The 19,728-nt window shown below is 37.8% G+C and overlaps 2 protein-coding genes across 3 annotated transcripts; one reads left to right on the top strand and one right to left on the bottom strand.

The window, feature by feature from the left end:
- Window positions 1-493: 493 nt before the first annotated feature.
- LOC135649248 (uncharacterized) lies at window positions 494-5,831 on the bottom strand. The gene is made up of 2 exons (XM_065167457.1): window positions 5,579-5,831; window positions 494-854 (listed from the first exon to the last, which is right to left on the bottom strand). Exons 1-2 carry the CDS (start codon window positions 5,777-5,779, stop codon window positions 663-665), a joined length of 393 nt encoding a protein of 130 aa, XP_065023529.1. The 5' UTR covers window positions 5,780-5,831; the 3' UTR covers window positions 494-662.
- Window positions 5,832-15,438: 9,607 nt separating this feature from the next.
- On the top strand, window positions 15,439-19,652 carry LOC135648687 (phosphatidylglycerophosphate phosphatase 1, chloroplastic/mitochondrial-like). Of its 2 annotated transcripts, none has more exons than XM_065166578.1 (5): window positions 15,439-15,986; window positions 16,057-16,137; window positions 18,339-18,412; window positions 18,517-18,624; window positions 19,440-19,652. In XM_065166578.1, the coding sequence occupies exons 1-5, from the start codon at window positions 15,446-15,448 to the stop codon at window positions 19,551-19,553; spliced, it is 918 nt and encodes a 305-aa protein (XP_065022650.1). In that variant the 5' UTR covers window positions 15,439-15,445; the 3' UTR covers window positions 19,554-19,652. The 2 variants fall into 2 exon arrangements, with proteins under 2 accessions (XP_065022650.1, XP_065022651.1); XM_065166579.1 differs by lacking the exon at window positions 19,440-19,652 and adding an exon at window positions 19,073-19,198 and having other exon boundaries at window positions 15,497-15,986.
- The last annotated feature ends 76 nt before the right edge of the window (window positions 19,653-19,728 follow it).

The raw sequence follows: 19,728 nt of genomic DNA, 5'->3' as shown, positions 1-19,728 counted from the left end.
GGGTCTTTTACAACGTTTGTAGAAATCGCCACTGGCATCCGAACACAACTATCGACATTTATTTACCTTCTTTATAAACTTACTTGTCTATAACGATACCTCTCCGTAGAGCTGAGTTGGGTGCATGAATGCTGATCTAACAACATAATGTGTTGGTTATTTGATAATCTCTAGGAGTGATTATATCATATTTTCAAGTCAAAAGTGCCTTCGATATTATTAAAACACAGGGCCTTTTTGCTGATTCTTTGATAGTTGCATGCAACTGTATTCCATTTCTACTCTATTTATGTAGTTATGCTTTGCTATTTATTTACTTTATTTTCTGTCTATTTGGCGTTGCAATCCAAGTGGTTTGACTGATTCTTTGTATTGTGGATCATTGACTTCAGGTTTCTGCGATATGTACGACCCTGAGGGTTATTCTCTGTAGTTCTGTGACTACAAATACAATGACGAGAACACTCGTATCATTTGTGACCCTGAACAAGTCTTTTCAGCATGGAAGATCACCATGATTCGATTTATACAAAATAAACCAACACAACCATTCAAGCCAGTGTTTCTTGCAAAAGAAAATCTATCACTGAAGTGAATTCAGAAAGGAGTTGGTCCTCAGAAGGACCGTACCAAAGTGAGAACTTGAACCAACATTTTAACTTCTACTTTTCTTTGCTGGTCTCCTTGTTGCTTTCTTCACTGTTCTCCTTTGGCACTGGTTGAATCCGAACATAGGGCTTCCTAGTCAGGGTTTCCCCTCGCAGAGCAGCTACGTATCGGTCATTTGTGTCCTCTTTGCGTTGCAGCTCACCCAGAAACTCGGCCAGCCTCTCTCGGTTGACTTGCCCCATCATCTACGTGAAATTAAAGGCATGCAAAAATTAGAGGAAAAAGTAGTAAAAACCAGTCGATAACCCAGAATGATAAAGCAGAACAACCTCTAAAACAACCACGCTAGCACGGCTATCACATTTGAAACATAAATTGTACTATAATAGTAGTTCATAATTCTATCAATTTGATTATAGTTAGCTAAGAACCACCCCAACGAAGTGAATAATGGACTCAGCCATCTAAAATATTCTATTGCAACCATCATATAAAGGCACCAAACTTTTATACTGGATTGATGCAAAGGTATCATAACTTTAATCCACATTATTTTGGTTCCAGGAACTTCAATTATTGTACATCACATCCTGTGGAGTGAATCTTCAACATGTTATTCCAATGTTTAATTTTGATCCAAAAGGTTCAACGCTTTGATTCTGATGGGATAAAACCTCCACTCAATTTAACCTTAATTGATAACACAAAAATACAACTGAATAGTAAATTAAATTTGCCTGTTGTTAGTTTTATTCAATTTTATATACACATCAGGAAATCACAGAATAAATGAAATAGTAGATTGCTACATCAGTAAACTCCAATTAAAGGGGGAAAGAATGGTGGCATGCATGCTGCCGATGGTGTGTATACCCCTCTGTATGGCGTTGAGTTGCATGTGAACATATAGACTGGAGGACTTTTGATGCAGTTGCAAATGCAGTCTGCAGCTTGATGTAGGCGACCAAATGCATGCAACTGACGAAGAGCTCTCAGATATAATCATGACATTTGCAAATGCTAGAAACCAAAGAGTCCATGTACTAACACAGTTCTTAATTTGTACCTAGATCATTCAACCAGCACAATGCAAATATGGAGAACATAACAAGAAATTGGAAATGTTATCCATGACACACAAATGACAGAATTTTTAACTTTAATAGAACTGCTAGAAGAGGAAACAAGTTCATCAGCTTAAAAAACTACGTGAACATGCATAACAAAGAGTACTTAGGATCATTTTAAAGGACATCTTGTATTGTATAGAATTGTGCTAAAAACAAAAATCCTTCGAACCAAGAGTCACATGGAATAGCCAGAGATGAGCATGCTACTGGTGCCTAGTGTATAGGTTTCAGTGTGGTTATACAATTTAAAATGATTTTAAATCAGGTTTTTCTACTTCTTCACAGAGATACTTATATCATCAAATTGTTGGTTGCCCTAGAGGATTTTAACAAGGTGTATCATGGCAGTCATTTGTTATTTAATTGAACCTATGAGACAAAAAAGAGGATCAATGAAGTATTTACACATTAGGAAGTAATTCCAAAATCCTATATTTTACAAATTCTTGAGAACAAATACTAAGTTACAAAATATACAATCAGTTACAATTAAATTGGTAACACAAGCAAACTGCCCATGCACTTGTTACCATATCGGATAGCAAATAGTCATTTTGATTAGTTTGCAATGCATTTTAGCATCGCAGAACAAAATGTTAATATCTAAACAGGCATAATATTAATATCTAAACAGTCAGATCTGTATCACGATAAATATCGCAACTGACATCTGATAAGAAAATTCTCTCCTGAATTTAAATGTAAAAAATAACATATTCAAAGTATCATGCAGAATATATCAGCCAGTCAAAGACTTCTAAGCATTCAAAGAAATTATAAGATCATCAACATATTAAGCTCCAGAAAAAGTGCCAGCCAAAACCTAATTGGTTAAGATTCTCTGAATATGAACCATCTAGATTGAACAACAGAAACCAGCAAATTCAGAGGTAGTGAACCTTCATATTCCTAACCTGTACATACTTTACTGTTCACCTGGCATGTCCAATCCAATATCACTGGATATTTTCATCCATAGGCTTGGAAGACCATGTACACTAGTGAGAACTCAATAATGACATCACAAGAATTTGGCAGACTAGGGTACTTGTAGACATTCATTTTCATGCTTGCCTGAATGGTACTGGAGGAAGCACTGCCCAATTGAGGCCTATTCTTTATTATTAAGGTGTCATATAAAGCAATTTCATATGATTCCCATGCTTATATCATTAGAATTACAACTTTTATGGTAAACTAGGCACACCTCAGTCTTCACAATTAACAAAATTGAATAGAAAGAAAAAAGGGTACTTTTTTATTTTTGCAAAGAATCCTACATGAACTATAGTTAAATATGTTATTGCATTTTGAGGACTAAGTTAACTAGAGTAAAAAAACAGAGTATTAGGAGGGTAGTAAAGAAGAAAAATAGGTTAGGAGTTACAAAAAGAAAACATAAAGAATAACTATAACACCCGAATTAGTCCTACATTGAAGGTGAGCAAGATTACGATTGACTTGTGTGAGGGTCTGATGATACTACTATTAACTTCAACTTAAATATTTTGGTCAATGGTTTGGATCAAATGAAATCGATAGACCAGTTAACCTATCATGCTCGGGTCGTGACATTTGGTATTAGAACCGACTTAGTATTTGGGCATAGTAAAGAGGCTTAAGTAGGAAAAGATTACCCATGGATGGAGTTAGATGTCTCGTTACAACGTGGAGTCACCACCAGGCTACACCTCACATGCACTATACTATGGTTTGATATGAGCTATGTTGGGTCTTGACGAGGACGTCAAGATCTTGAATGGGTAAGATTGTAACACACCGATTGGTCACACATCAAAAGTGGACAATATTAAGATTGACTTATAAGGATCTGATGAGTGTACTACTATAAACTTCAGCCTAAGCATCTTGGCCAGTGGTTTGGGTCAAACAAAGTTGATAGGTTAGTTAGCCTATTAGGCCCGGATCGTGAAAATAATAGATAACTAAAATAGGACATATCTGACTTCAAAAGATGAGTCATTTGATTGAAAAAAATATCAGTAATACATTATGATCTTTGCATATCATTAACATATTCTATATATATCATAATTGAAACTGAATTCATATTTCACTTAAACTAAACCCGTAACTCACATAAGTAGGAAACTGAAACCTATGGCTAGTAGGATCAAACTAGTGTCAATATTGTCCAATATAAAACTTCCTATAGCAAGAAATCACTGTGGCAATTATTTTCTCCTCTCTATTCAGCTACATATCAATTCTATTGAGATATCACAGTCTAGTATTTGGTATTTACTTTGAATTTTTTTTAGATTTGAAAAAGATATTCAAGAACACTGAAAACTACAGAAAACATGTTTATTAGTTGAAAATCAAAACATGTTATTTTAGATTTTAAATTTTGTGTAGACCTTGGAGCAAGGTTTTAAAATCAAGATCCAGGTCGATAGTCGATACCAGTCAGTGGCCGAACCAATACAGTACCAATACTTGGCATGGGCTGGCACCACCAAGACCAGAGAGAGGAGAGAAGAGGGGAGGGTGTCGAGCCAGGGGAGAAGGCAGAGGACAAGGAGGTGGGTGGAGGAGGAGAAGAAGGTGGAGGTGGAAAAAGAGAAGGAGAAGAGGAGGAAGATGAGGAGGAGGTGGTGGTGGTGGCAAGGCCAAGGTGTACCAAAAGAGATAAAGGCGGCGGCCACATGACAATGTGGTAGTAGCAGCGATGCGAGCAGGGCAACACCAAGGTGGCAGTGACGCAGGTGGAAACTATGGCAGAGGTATAGAAATATGAGGAGGCGAGAGGCTATTGATTTCCAGCAGTTGTTGATAGCTATTATCAACAGAACACTGCAATTGAAAGCTCTCAACAAATGTTTACAGATAGCCACTATTAAAAAAAATAAAAAGTGTAAAAAAACAATATGTACATTTGCATTGGTATATTTCAATCGGTACACAAGGTACATGGAGGGCACTGCCAAGTACACCATGTTCGAAATCGTACAGAGCAATTTTCCTGGTCCATGTCCCAATCCCCGATTGGACCGGTAAATACCAAGACATACATGATGGTATGCCTGGTGTTTACAACCTTAGCTTGGAGAACTACAAAATATAATTTACCAAATATTCCAAGGATACTCTTTACTAGTTTTTTATTATCATTGGCATTGTTGCTAACATCACTTTTGGATCACTATCACAACCATCTACCATCAATGTTATGGCCAACACTGCCATGTGACTACAAAACTATCACCACCATTATCAGAGCCGCCATAACATGAATCAATGGACGAAAAAAAATAGAGACGAATTTCTTGTTTGAATAAGTAAATATATCTTTACATTTCTCTGTGGAGAAATAAATTGAAAAAAAAAAGATGAATAATGGGACGAAAACTAATGAACTAATTTCTGAACGTAAACATGACCCAGAAATCCTCACTTCTGTTTCCCCCTGCTGTCCCACATTGTACTTGGGAATTTAGTCCCTTCAGGAGTCGGGTCTCTCTTAATGGAGAAAGAGATAACTGCATGAAGAAGAATATCACAAGAAGGAAGCTTGTTCTACTTTTAAGAACCTTTCATGAACTAATCCCAAACCCTTACAAGATGAGACCAACCTGGACTCAAAATGGCTCCTTTCTACTAGGTTTTGTTTTCATTGCCATTAATCCACAGGGAAGTGAAGACATCATGGAAAAACAGTAGCGCTGTAACATCCGAAGCACTAAAGTTTTTCTCATTCCTAATCATACAACACGTTCCCAACGATCGACCAATTTTTTCTCGAACCCTAAAACCTCGAGCAGGCATGACAAAGCAACAAAGAAGGAGAAAATAAAGCAACGGTTAACAAAACTTACGGTCGATTCGGGGCGGGCAGTCTGGCGAAGGTGGGCCTCGAGCTGCTCGTTGCGGGAGCTGGTGAGCTGCATGACGCAGTAGCCGATGACGCCGGGGACGATCCCGCACACCGTGGCGAAGGTGAAGAAGAAGGGCTTCGAGTCACGGGTCCTCTGCACCAGCCACCGCCATGTCGTGCTCTTCTCCCACAATACGGACATCCTCCTCCCCCTCCGCCGTCCTAAGCCGCACCGTAACCACTGCCGTCCGTTTACCAAAGAAGGAGCGATTCAACTCAATTATATCAGGTTTCTCCTTTTACGTATAAACCCTTATCCTTTGCCTTATTTACATTACGCTTCTTCTTCACAAACTTACGCTGTCAAAATTTCATATATATGCCTCGAAGATTAGTAATTTTATATTGGTATCTTTACATTTGAATTCAACATTATATATGCAAAGCTATTTACATTACGATCCTTTGAGCTATTTACTATTTAACACCAACATCTTCTTCTAATCTTTTATGAGCCCCCATCCGGCCTAAAGCGAAGGGTTGAAATTGATCTGGTCGTTTAGCTTCCGAAGGCGCGACGAGAGAGAGGAATCGAGCACGGAAGAGTAGAGCGAAACGCCGGCCACAGCGACGACGGTGGGAGCGCTGCTCGGGCTGGGCACTCAGTTGTACTCCAACGCCCTCCTCAAACTCCCCTACATGCGCCGTACGCAATTGGCCTCCCTTCCTCCTCCTCGATTCGTAGTCTTCTGCATTGATCTCCTGTTTTTGAGTCTCTGATTGTGAAACCGATCGGTTCTTCTTCTTGCAGATCCGTGGGAGCACGTGGTGCGTTGGGGCTGGGGCGGTCTTCTTCTTGACAAGGCCAAGGCTGCCAATGAGCGCAGATACTTCGGTCCGTATTCTGCCCCCTCGTTCTTTTCTTCTCCACTGCCTCTATTTCTTGCTTCGTTCCCCATTTTGGCTACCACGAAAGAATCTCGAGACCTTATATACAGTAGAATTGGATGTAGGAGAATGGGGACGCTGTAGTGCTCTTACCCTTATTGCTGAGGGCTCCTGAGAAGAGACAGCTCGTGGAAGATGGGACTAAGGATGACGACCATCTGGTATGATTGATGATATTAATGGAAGCAATTGGAAGATTGCAGATGGTAACATAGCATGTGATGGAAGATAATAGGCTCTGTCCTGTAGTTGAGAGTCAAAAGGATTAGAAGTATGTTTTGCAACTGGGCTATATACATATTTACCATGATGTGTTAGTTTGGCAAGTCTCATAGTCCCACATCGGGAAAATCAGACTTGTTGTTTCATCTTGGAACTATAAATAAGGGCCTGAGCTTTGAAGTCAGATGCACCACAAGAGGCACCACATGCACCACAAGAAAAACCTAAGTGTTTGCTTTGGTTTAAGTCCATACTCAGTTAAATAGTTTGGACTTATAGTTTAATTTTTCTTGTTTAGTATTTTCGGGTGTTTTATGGCCTAGGAACATCTTTTTAAGGCATTTATAATTGTCCCTCTTTTGCAGTAGTAATTTGCTCCTCTTTCGTCCGTGGATGTAGGTCAAAGTCAATTGACCGAACCACGTATATCTGGTGTTCTGGTGTTCTTGTCTCGCTTTTATTCTTTCTGTTTTATTGTCTTGTTGGGTTGCCAAAATTACCTTGTGGTAAATTTCCTGGGGCTAACTCTAACAAACTGGTATTAGAGCCTGGTTCTGGGATCTTTTGGCAACGATGACAATAACAAAGATTGTTGTCAAGAAATTCGATAGAAATGTCAACTTCGGCTTGTGGCAACTCAAGATGGAGGTCATTCTAGTTCAAGACGGAGTTGATTTGGTACTACAGGGAGCCGAGAGCATTCCAGATGATGTCAAAAGAAGAGCTTGCGGGTATGGATAAGAAGGCCCGATCAAGCATCATTCTAAATCTCTCTGACGAGGTTTTACGGGAGGTAGCTACGGAGACTACGGCTAAGAGCATGTGGGACAAGCTTAAAGCCTTGTATATGAAGTGGACAGTGGAGAATCGTCTCTACTTGAAGCAGAGTCTGTATATGCTTCGGATGATTGAAGGTACATCTATACTCTCGCATCTTGATAAGTTTGATTCTTTGGTTATGGATTTGGAGAATATAGATACAAAAATTGATGATGAGGATAAGGCTTTGTTACTCTTGTGTTCTCTTTCCCAATCTTTTAAGCATTTCCGTGATACTTTGATTTATGGAAAAGAAACAGTTTCTTATCAAGAAATTAAATCTGCACTGAAATCTAAGGAGTAGATAGATAGGAATATCACTGGAGAAAGTAGAGAGAATCAGGCTGAGGGTCTGGTTGTTAGGGGGAGAATGGATAAAAGAGAATTTGACAGTAGTAGATCTAAATCTAGATCTAAATCCAGACATAGAAATTTGGAATGCAGATATTGTCATAAAATGGGGCACATTAAATCTGATTGCTTTAAATTGAAAAATAAATTAAAGCAAAAGGAAAAATTTGTTGAAAAAACTACTGAATCCGCTGAATTTAGTGTAGCAACTGATGAGATTGTTGGAAATATTTTTTCTGCTATTGATGACAGGACGAGGTCTAAAAATGAATGGATTTTAGATTCGGGTTGTTTTTATCACATGTGTCCCAATAGGGATTTGTTTTCCACATATGAATCTTGTAATTGTGGAATTGTTTTGATGGGCAATAATGTCGCATGTGATGTTGTTGGTAGAGGTACAATCCGAATTAAAATGCATGATGGTATTGTAAGGACGCTCACTAATGTTAGACAAGTTCTTGATTTAAAAAAGAATCTCATCTCTTTAGACACCCTAGAGGCCCTTGGGTGTAAATACACAGCTGAAGGTGGAGTTATGAAAGTTTCTAGAAGTGCCCTTATTGTTATGAAAGCTTGTAGGTCTGGTAGCTTGTATATTCTGCAGGGAACTACTGTCACAGGTTCGGTTGCAGTTTCGTCATCATCATTGTCTGATTCTGACATCACCAAATTATGGCATATGCGTTTGGGTCATATGAGTGAAAAAGGTTTGAGCATATTGAGCAAAAGGGGTCTACTTTGCGGACAGAATACTGGGCCACTTGATTTTTGTGAACATTGCATTTTTGGAAAGCAGAAAAGAGTCAGCTTCACTTCTTCGGCAGTTCACAAAACGAAAGGTACTCTTGACTATATTCATTCAGACCTTTGGGGTCCAGCTCATGTTCAATCTAAAGGTGGTGCCAGGTATATGTTGACTTTCATTGACGATTATTCCAGGAAAGTTTGAGTTTATTTTCTGAAGCATAAAAATGATGTTTTTCTAACATTTAAACAATGAAAGACTTTGATTAAGAAGCAAACAGGTAAACAGATTAAGCGGCTTCGAACAGATAATGGCATGGAATTTTGTGAAGGTGATTTTGAAGAATTCTGCAAAAATGAAGGAATCGTTCGGCATCGCACTGTTAGGATGACGCCTCAGCAAAATGGTGTGGCCGAACGTATGAACAGAACACTCTTGGAGAGAGCGAGGTGTATGATCTCAAATGCAGGGTTGACAAAGGACTTTTGGGCAGAGGCGATTAATATGGCCTGTTACGTTGTCAACCGCGCTCCTTCTGTAGCACTTAACTTTAAAACTCCGGAGGAAGTTTGGTCAGGTACTCCTGCTGATTATTCTGATTTAAAAATTTTTGGGTGTCCAGCATATATGCATGTAAATGAAGGAAAATTAGAGCCTCGGGTTAAAAAGTGCATTTTCCTTGGGTATGCTTCTGGGGTGAAAGGATACAGATTATGGTGTTCTGATCCCAAATCCCCAAAATTTATAATCAGTAGAGATGTTACTTTTGATGAATTGTTTATGTTATCTTCCAAAGAAGATTCTACTAGTTGTACAAATGATAGTGCGCAGAAGCAGGTGGAGCTTGAGATTGGTAGTTCAGATTCTTTTAAGTCGAACTCTTCTACTCAAAGAATGCTAGTAGGTGGCCCCGAGTCTACTGACGCAGATGATCCAGAGGAAGAGCAATATTCCATAGCCAAGGATAGACCACGGAGAGAAATTCGACCACCACAAAGATATGCAAATTTGGTTGCATATGCTTTGTCTGTTGCAGAAAAGACAAGTGAAGTTGGTGAGCCTACTTCCTACTCAGATGCAGTTTCTTGTGATAATTCCGCTAAGTGGTTGATTGCGATGAATGAAGAAATTGAGTCTCTCCATCGGAATAGAACTTGGGATCTTGTGAAGCCGCCTTCGGGTAAGAAAATTGTTGGATGCAAATGGGTCTTCAAAAGGAAGGAATGTATTCCAGGGGTTGAAGATGCAAGGTACAAAGCACGATTGGTTGCAAAGGGCTATAGTCAGGTACATGGTGTTGATTTTAATGACGTATTTTCACCTGTTGTTAAACATAGCTCTATTCGTGTTTTGCTTGCTTTAGTTGCCATGTATGATTTGGAATTGGAGCAACTTGATGTCAAGACAGCTTTCTTACATGGTGAACTTGAAGAACAAATTTATATGGAGCAACCTCATGGATTTGAAGTTGATGGTAAGGAAGACCATGTTTGCTTGTTAAAGAAATCCTTGTATGGATTAAAGCAGTCTCCAAGACAGTGGTATAAGAGGTTTGATTCTTTTATGTTGGGTCATGGTTACACGAGGAGCATGTATGATAGTTGTGTTTACTTCCGGAAGTTAACTGATGGCTCTTTTGTATATTTGTTGCTTTATGTTGATGACATGCTTATTGCAGCTAAGAATTTATCAGAAATTCACACTTTGAAAATGCAACTGAGTAGTGAATTTGAAATGAAAGATTTGGGAGCAGCTAAGAAAATTCTTGGCATGAAGATCAAAAGAGATCGAGGAGTTGGAAAATTATTTCTGACTCAGAAAAATTACCTCAAGAAAGTCTTGGAGAGGTTTGGCATGAAAAATGCTAAGCCAGTGAGTACTCCTCTTGCTAGCCATTTTCGGCTATGTGCTGCTCAGTCACCACAGTCAGTTGAAGAGGAAGAATATATGGTGAAAGTTCCATATTCTAGTGCCATCGGCAGTATTATGTATGCAATGGTTTGTACTCGTCTAGATATTTCACAAGCAGTTAGTGTGGTTAGTAGATATATGTCTCGCCCGGGTAAAACACATTGGCAGGCTGTGAAGTGGATTCTCAGATACTTGCAAGGGACTTCAGATGCTTGTTTGGAATTTGGAAAAAATCGTGACACTTTGGTTGGTTACGTCGACTCTGATTATGCTGCGGATCTTGATAAATGAAGATCTTTGACAGGCTATGTATTTTGTGTTGGCGGTTGTGCAGTTATTTGGAAAGCTTCCTTACAACCTGTCGTAGCTTTATCTACTACAGAGGCAGAATATATGACAGTGACAAAGGCGATCAAAGAAGTTTTATGGTTAAAAGGTTTGTTCAGTGAATTATGTCTGCATCAAAGTGTTACTACAATTTACTGTGATAGTCAAAGTGCTATTCATTTGACTAAAGACCAGATGTATCATGAGAGGACAAAACACATCGATGTGAAGTTTCATTTTATTCGAGATATCATTGCTGAGGGAAAAGTCCTTGTTCAGAAAATTCATACGAAGGACAATCCAGCTGATATGTTTATGAAGCCTCTTCCGGTTTACAAGTTCAAGCAGTGTTTGGACTTGATTGGTGTTCATTGTTGGTGATTGCCCGTTAGAGCTTTTATGAAGAAGGTGGAGCAAGTTTTGTTGGGACATGCCAAGGTGGAGATTTGTTAGTTTGGCAAGTCCCATAGTCCCACATCGAGAAAATCAGACTTGTTGTCTCATCTTGGAACTATAAATAAGGGCCTGAGCTTTGAAGTCAGATGCACCACAAGAGGCACCACATGCACCATAAGAAAAACCTAAGTGTTTGCTTTGGTTTAAGTCCATACTCAGTTAAATAGTTTGGACTTATAGTTTGGTTTTTCTTGTTTAGTATTTTCGGATGTTTTATGGCCTAGGAACATCTTCCTAAGGCATTTATAATTGTCCCTCTTTTACAGTAGTAATTTACTCCTCTTTCGTCCGTGGATGTCACTTGTCTTTTGCTGAGAACAAGAAATGATTCTGTTTGGCAGGAATGCCCTGTGCTGTGGATCGCTGGCAAGCTACAAGCCATTGTTATAGTTGGCTTGCTGCCATGCTGTCAAAGTTGTTTTGGCTGGGAAAAAATAAAGTAGTAAAAGAGTATGGGAAAAAGAGGAAAAGGAATTCCCATCAATGACACATGTTATGGGCCTTCTTTGCTATACTTGATGACAGCCAAGTTATCCCTTTGGGCCAGAGATGTGAGCTTTGGAAGTTTAACTTGTGTTTGATAGAGCAAAATGTTTGCTAATACAAGAAGGGGAAAAAGAAAAACTAGAGGAGGATCACAACTCTAGTTTTTAGAGGCAAATGCTGACATAGGTCCATTTTCAAGTCCCTGATTATGCTACTGTTCTGTGCTGGTCATATGTTGAATAATTACCAAGCCATATCAGCAAATGACATAATGAGCCATAGTAATTATGGGATGCAGGAACATATATTTTTCTTGCAGGTGTAAGAAATAGCATATACATGCACAGCCACTCATATCTATTGATTGTGAAGAACGAAAGGTTGTGTTAGACTTTAAAATCCTAAGGAAAGAAGGATGACGAATAGTGTTATTTGTGTGTTCAAAATTCAGTATACTAAATAACTGACCGACCGCCAAACCCATACATACAGCACATATGCATATGTTGTTAGCAAGCTGCAGTAGAACTGGTTCTTATGTGATAATCAACTTGAAAGACAAGTCATACATTAGCAATTATCTAATGCAACAGAAAAGAAAATCTTAGCTTGAACTACACCATATGTGAAATATTTGTATATAATTCATCAAATGCAGAACCAACATAAACATAATTGCATAGTATAATTTGCATACTTTTTTCTCAATAATGCATCAATGTCCATGGCATAACTGGCTGATAATTTGTTGTGACTAGAAAGCGTTTACTACCTATGAACCTCTTATTGCAAATTCCACATTTCTAGGAAGATTTAGCTAATTAGTTGGCTACCTCCTTGATAAATAAAGAATAGATGAATCAAATAATGAGTACTAACAGCCTCCACATAGCATCCATTAGTTATCTGGACAATGATAAGGAGTTTAAAGTCTAACATGCATGTACCGGATAATTAATTGGTAATTGAAATAAGCAGATATCAGATATCCAAGATCATCCCCATTCACTTGTGTGCATGACCGACACAATATGAAATCCAAATGTTTTCATCTTCAGATGGAAAAAACTTTCCTTATGGACAGAAGGAATTATTTTATGGTGCATTCCAAGCCACCTCATGGAAGTTCTCCTATTTGCCTCATGAAAAACATGCCCCTTTCGACTTGGTGAAGAATCTTTTTGGCTTTGTTTTCATCAGTAAGTGCAACCTTTAGTTAAAAATGACAAATATAAAATCCGGTAACTGTTGTGACATGATGGTCACTGGTATATTTGTCCAACAAACATCAACAGCTTCTCATGCACAGAATGTGTCAGGGTCTACTAATGTCTATGCAATAAACTAAACCTAACATGTTTCCACATAATAAGTTGCAAGATGTTGGATAAATACTTCAACTTACGGAAAACACAAGCTACTACATGCAAGATTTACTTAATCAGATGAGTTGATCAAAACCAGCTCAAAAATTGGAGTTTGATGATGGAAGGATCATGAATATTGGACATCAAATGTAAGTAGGAAACCTAACAATTTTGGCTTCATGACTGGTTTGGGAAGGTTGAGTGAACTCCGAAAAGAACCATGACCTAAAATAATTCATTGTAAACATTGAAGTTTGGAATACATTGTAAACATAGTTACAACTCTTCGATACATAGTAATACAATACATTGTAAACATTGAAGTTTGGAATTTCTGAAAACTCGGGGATCTCCGTCGGTTGTCCTAAAATAATTCAATATCTGGTGGATATGGTTGGTATCCTGAATCAATTATAGGCATCTATAACGTCGACTACCTTTCCCCTTGTTATGTCTAGCCGAAAAACACCACGACTGCTTACGTTTGCTTCGCTATCCTTTCCCTCAAACATTTGAATGGATAAAGCTGTGACAAACAGAAGGTGGAAATAAGTCAGTTAAGATAATGTTGTTAGTTTTACCATATTTACTTGAGCATTACCTTTGTGTTGAGATACTGAATGTAAGGAAGAGGAGTTTCCTGTTTCAGCTAAATGAACTTTTTCTAAAAAATGATTTGCAATGAAACCCAATTTTTATACAAAAGTAAACCATTTTTAGTATCATATATAGTAAGTATATATGTGCCTTTGTATTGACTTTTGTGTGAAGTTGTTCACTTATTTGGGTTATCATTGATATATCAGATACGACTGAATTTCCCCTTATTTGGTATCAGAAAAACATAATATAAAATGTTATTATCTCTTCCTAAACTTTTGATGGATATTCATACAGGAGGTTTCATCGTTGTGGCAGGGAAAGCTTTAATGTTTGTGACAGAAATTTGAATGGATGGGCATTTATGTGAAGTATGATTTTGTTGGGACGATGGCACAAATATCAGGTTTAGAGCAGTATGCCAACGTAACTCTTTTGGTGGTTATACATTACAAAAACCTTGTGATTTTCCAAGGACCAGTTGTTTATTATTGATTCTCTAGCAGAAACTATTATATGATAATATTCATTTTATATGTTCGCCTTGACCATTTCTGTGTATTATTCAAAGAGAGGCATGTTTTTTAGATATAACTGCATACCAAGCAGAGTTCAATACTCATGATACTATCTAGATCAAGCATAATTCTTCAGATGAATTTGATTGGCTGGCTTCTGTAAATAAGAAGTGGGTGATTGATACAATTGAGTACTTCTGTATACCATCACTAGTTGCAGATTGACCTGTAAGCATGCTACTTGCCTTAACGGATGAAGGGAAATAAATTTAACATTCCACTTCACTAAATTCATAGATCTAATAGATGAAACAATGTTGTGTTGCTTGTTGTTAATGATAATTGATAAAGCTGAATATGTATTAATCATTCTGACAGTTGCTTTATAGATTGGATTTCGTTTTTGCTGATTTTGGCATTTACTCATTTGACTTCCTTGTTTGGGTTGCAGATGATGATGAAGACTAGTGATCTGATTGTTGTATTGTATGCAGTGTTTCATCTGCAACTTGGGGGTTATAATGTCTTCAATTTCATGATATGTCTCAACCATGTTTGAGTTTACTCCACAGTCTTGAAGGGTGCTGTTTGTATCAAGGTTCAGTTTTGCAGAAGGCATTGTGAGGTAATCCAATACATAACCAAGTTGGAAGTTTCATATTTCTCATATCAAGTTTCACTTGTTGTCAGCAGTGTGAGAAACTCTGTTCCATTCTTCTCTCAGTCTTGTTATATCTGCTCACACGTTTTTCTTTCCATCTTCAATTACTTCTTGTGTAGTGGGGAGACTATTTCTTCCAACAACTCTCTGTTCTCTTTACTTATAGGGACACAAAAGCCTATATTTTAACTTCATCTATCTGTAGCAGTGGTTGTGTAGGGTTGTGAAATGAGTTGAATGAGATTATGTGTAACACTTCGATTTAGTTAAATAATTTATAAATGTATTAATTTTTATTTTAATTTAAATATATTAAATTAATAAATAAACCATATGGATAGCAGCTTTGTAATTTGATATAATATAAGAATTATCGATAAACATAATAAATATGTAAATTACTTTTTGTATTAAAGTAACATTATTTTTTCGTTGTAATTTTAGCTTATCGCGTATGCAATTGTTGCCTATACCAAATTTATCACGTGACCTGATCCCACCGTACCCAAATCCATTTCCGAACCTAATGTTGCCAATCTCATCACTTCCCTTCTCCCACCGTTCTGCAAACCCAGTCGACCCTTCCTCCTCCTCCAGCAGCTTTCCCCTGACACAAGAAGGGAGGAGGAGGAGGAGAGGAGTCCAAAACAACAACAAGAATAGCGTGAGAATGGGCATTAGTAGCAATAGCAGCAGCAATTGGCAGTGGCAGCGGGCGCTGGGGCAGCTGTTCAACCGGGAGGGGGCGGCGTCCCTCCTGAGCGTGGCGGCGTCGGAGCCCCGCCTCGCCCTCCCACATCTTTCTGTTCCCGACATCCGTTGGGTCGACTGGCCCGCCCTCCACCGCCTCGGCTTCCGTGGCGTCGTCTTCGACAAGGACAACACACTCACAGCCCCTTACTCCCTCTCCCTCTGGCCCCCCCTCGACCCCTCCTTCCGCCTCTGCCGCTCTGCCTTCCCCGCTGGCTCCATCGCCGTCTTCAGCAACTCCGCCGGTGCCCGCATCTCCCTCCTCCCTTTTCTTTGCTGCAATTCATGTTGCTTGACTTATTTAGGGCTGCGCAGGTCTAAAACAGTTTGATCCAGATGGCGAGGAGGCAAAAGCTCTGGAGAAGTCGATTGGGGGGATTCATGTTATCAGGCATGGCAAGTACTTCATAGTTCATACATCTTGTTGTCTTCCTGTTTGATTGATGCAGCCTGGTGATGTCCATTTTGTTCTTCCACAATTTGGCATTTGAATATGGTTGTTTTACACTGTTTTATTGCCGTCAGTATGCAAAGATGGTTGAAATTTCGGGTTGCATTGAATTCTGGACATAATGTTTACTCTCAAAGTCTAGTTTTAGTTCGTGAGTGCATAGTTTCTTTAATTGGTTTAGTGCTGAATTGATGAATTTTAGCTGTTTGACGAGAGGTATTATGTTGCTCATCTAGTCATGTCCATGGGCTCTAGAAAGATCCTTCTGATTTATGTATTCTCTGCATAACAGGCATGTCATTTTCTTCTTGTCTTGAAAGTTTACCATCTTGCCATCATGATACCTGCATTTGAATCCCATAACAATCCTGTTTTATCCTTTTAGTCCTGAAGGAAGGGCAGTCATGGAGGATAGAAGAATGGTTATTACATCAGCTTGTTGCTTATATGCTAAATTAACTATGGATCATAGGAACTTCATGGATGGTGATTAAGGTCATTAGTTGGCAATGTTGAGAAAGGAGACAGTGAAAGTTTTTGTGATAATCTATCAAGTTAAACTTGTCTTTTACATGACCGAGGGAACTAGATTATTATATATAATTATGCTGTCTTAATAAATAATGCAATGATTTCATCTTACATGAGAAACCTTTTTTTATCTCTCATGTAGAACAACAGTGCAATAAATGATAAACCTGAGTCAACCATGCCCATTTGTCTCTTCTTACTGTGGCCTCTTTAGTTGAAACCCACAAGCCATGCTAGATGCATGTCTATGTGTCCACAACACTTTATTAAAATTTGAACAATATAAAAATTTTAAAAGTTGTATATTCCAATATCAAACAATATAGTGATATTAAAAGTGGTCTTTTCTGATTTTAAGACATATATTTCCAATATTTTTGCACTCTCATGACATCACAACTTAAGTAGCAATGTTCTCTAATTGTTTTTCTCCTACGTTTTCCTAACTCTTCATTTTGTCTCAACTGAACCATAATACTAGGATATGCATATTTATTCGTTTCTCCTGTTGATGTCCCCATAACATTGGTTTAGAGGACTCATATTACTAAAAGATAAGGTCCACAAATATGTTACTAATGACTTAAATATTGTAGGTAGATACAGAACTTTGTTAAGCAGCTTAGTAGGTCCTTCCCCGATTTATTTAGTTTAGAGGATAACTACATTCTAAATAAATGTCATGTTTGTAGTTCATTATGCTTAAATTCAACGATATTTCTCCTTTGAGAAAAATATACATCCTTTTTGGAAATAATCAAATTTATTTTGTTTTGTGGATGATACAACAAATAAAAGCAAGTTTGTATGCTTATAATGTATTGTGGTTTGCACTGATGGTGCTTAAGGAAAATTCATTGGATGATGTCATCATTTTTTATCAAAGAAATGGGATCATTTAATTGTAAGAAAATATTCTGTTGTGATTTCATACAAATTGGTGTGCAGACATGAAATTGAAAGTAATGTTTGAGGTCCCAATCTAGAATATGGATGAAAGAACAAACCCTGATGTAACTAAGATCCAATATACAGGCCCCTAGGTGGGATGTAATGTTTATGACCTATAAGCAGTCTACTTCACGAGCCCTGTCATTGACTGTAATCGCTTTAGTTTTAACAAAATGGGTTACTAGCTGTCAATTATCTCAACTTCTCAACCTCCTTTCTTTAGGTTTGGGAAAGTCTTCACTAATAATGTGGGGTTTGGCACCCTGAAGGAGTTTAATTTTCAGTTGCATTCCACCGTTTAGATCCTTATTTTTCTTGAAAATCAAATGTGCCTTGGCATTTATGCATTGTTTCATACACATTTCTTTCTCTATTTTTCTCAACTAATGATCCTAATATTCTCTCTACAAAACTTCTTGTTGTATGCTATTGTATGTTCCGCTACAACCATTTTTCCAATTTTTTTCCTCAATATATCATGTTACATTTTGTCTTCTGGTAGAAGCAGTAAGCTTTTATGTAGTATAAGACTATAAAGTGTAAACATTACCATATGATGCTAATTTTGTACTGTTTTCATGTTTCTTTTTTCTATAAAGAACATGATGCTATATTTAAGCCAATGTGGAGAATGAATTTTTAAATGAGTTTCTGATACTTGTAGAGGTAAAGAAGCCAGCTGGAACAGCTGAAGACATAGAAAGATACTTTGGTTGTACAGCCTCACTTCTTGTCATGGTAGGGATCTTTATCTCCTCCAATCCTATTATCTTTTGACCTCTTAAACACACACACATATATATATTGGAATAAGTGTTGTATATGTTTCTATTCCTTACCAGGTGGGAGATCGAATTTTTACCGACGTGGTCTATGGCAACAAACATGGTTTTCTAACTATATTAACAGAGCCATTATGCCTTTCTGAAGAACCTTTTATTGTCGAGCAGGTTCGCTCCACTAGACTTTTTTTTATCAAGATTAGGGTTAAGAAAAGTAGTTTATGATGAGGAATTTATTGTTTTACTTCTTGTATTATATATACTTGCTGCTGTAACTTTAACTGTAGCTGTTAGATGCTTAAATATTAATCTTCCAACAAATTTCTTGAAGCCTTTTTCTAATATAAACACAGATTGATCCCCGTGTAAGCTAAAATTATGAAAATGTATAATTGGGTTGGGCCATATGAATCTTTTCTGAGAGTGAGCTTTGTTGAGGATGTATCACTAGTCAAACAAGGCCCCAATTAGGTTTCTGATGAAGTTTCATAAATTTCTTTTGCAAGTCCGCCGGTGCTAGACTTCTAAAACCCTTGTTTATCTTTTTTTTTTTTCCAAAATTGAGTTGCTTTCTGCACATACCTATTGATTGTTGTATCTTCTAACCATTTATCAGGTCAGGAAACTCGAATGTCTTCTGGTCAATTCCGATGTAACTGTTAGATGCTCAAATATTAATCTCCCAACAAATTTCTTGAAGCCTTTATCTAATATAAACACAGATTGATCCCCATGCAAGCTAAAATTATGAAAATGTTTAATTGGGTTGGGCCATATGAATCTTTTCTGCACGTGAGCTTTGTTGAGGACACATCACTAGTCAAACAAGCCCCCAATTAGGTTTCTGATGAAGTTTCATAAATTTCTTTTGCAAGTCCGGTGTTGTTAGACTTCTAAAACCTTTGTTTATCTTTTTTTTTTTCAAAATTGAGTTGCTTTCTTCACATACCCATTGATTGTTGTATCTTCTAACTATTTATCAGGTCAGGAAACTCGAGCGTCTTCTGGTCAATTCCTGGCACCAGAAAGGTTTCGAACCCCCGAAACATGCTCTTCTTGCAGAAGCTAAACAGTGTATAAAAGCTCCTTCCTCTTAAATCGTTGATTTGCAACCTTCGTTTGTGCTCAGCCCTGTTCTAAATGCTCTGGTAATCATTCAGATGCTTAAAATTTCATCAATTGCAGCAATTCTCATATACAGTGATAGCATTAGAAATAAGCAGGCGATAACACCTTCGTTGATATGCATGCTTTAACCTCCATGTCCAACCA

Source organism: Musa acuminata, chromosome BXJ3-9 (assembly GCF_036884655.1).
Source record: "Musa acuminata AAA Group cultivar baxijiao chromosome BXJ3-9, Cavendish_Baxijiao_AAA, whole genome shotgun sequence".
NCBI classification, from domain to species: domain Eukaryota; kingdom Viridiplantae; phylum Streptophyta; class Magnoliopsida; order Zingiberales; family Musaceae; genus Musa; species Musa acuminata.
Note: the sequence above shows the minus strand (reverse complement) of the source record. Positions and strands in the feature narration are given on the sequence as shown.

Coding starts and splice junctions, on each gene's coding strand:
- LOC135649248 (XM_065167457.1), bottom strand. CDS start 5,779: ATGTCCGTATTGTGGGAGAAGAGCACGACATGGCGGTGGCTGGTGCAG. Junction 855..5,578: donor CTGCCCGCCCCGAATCGACC/GTAAGTTTTGTT, acceptor AATTTCACGTAG/ATGATGGGGCAAGTCAACCG.
- LOC135648687 (XM_065166578.1), top strand. CDS start 15,446: ATGCAATTGTTGCCTATACCAAATTTATCACGTGACCTGATCCCACCG. Junction 16,138..18,338: donor GATTCATGTTATCAGGCATG/GCAAGTACTTCA, acceptor TGATACTTGTAG/AGGTAAAGAAGCCAGCTGGA. Junction 18,625..19,439: donor AACCTTTTATTGTCGAGCAG/GTTCGCTCCACT, acceptor ACTATTTATCAG/GTCAGGAAACTCGAGCGTCT.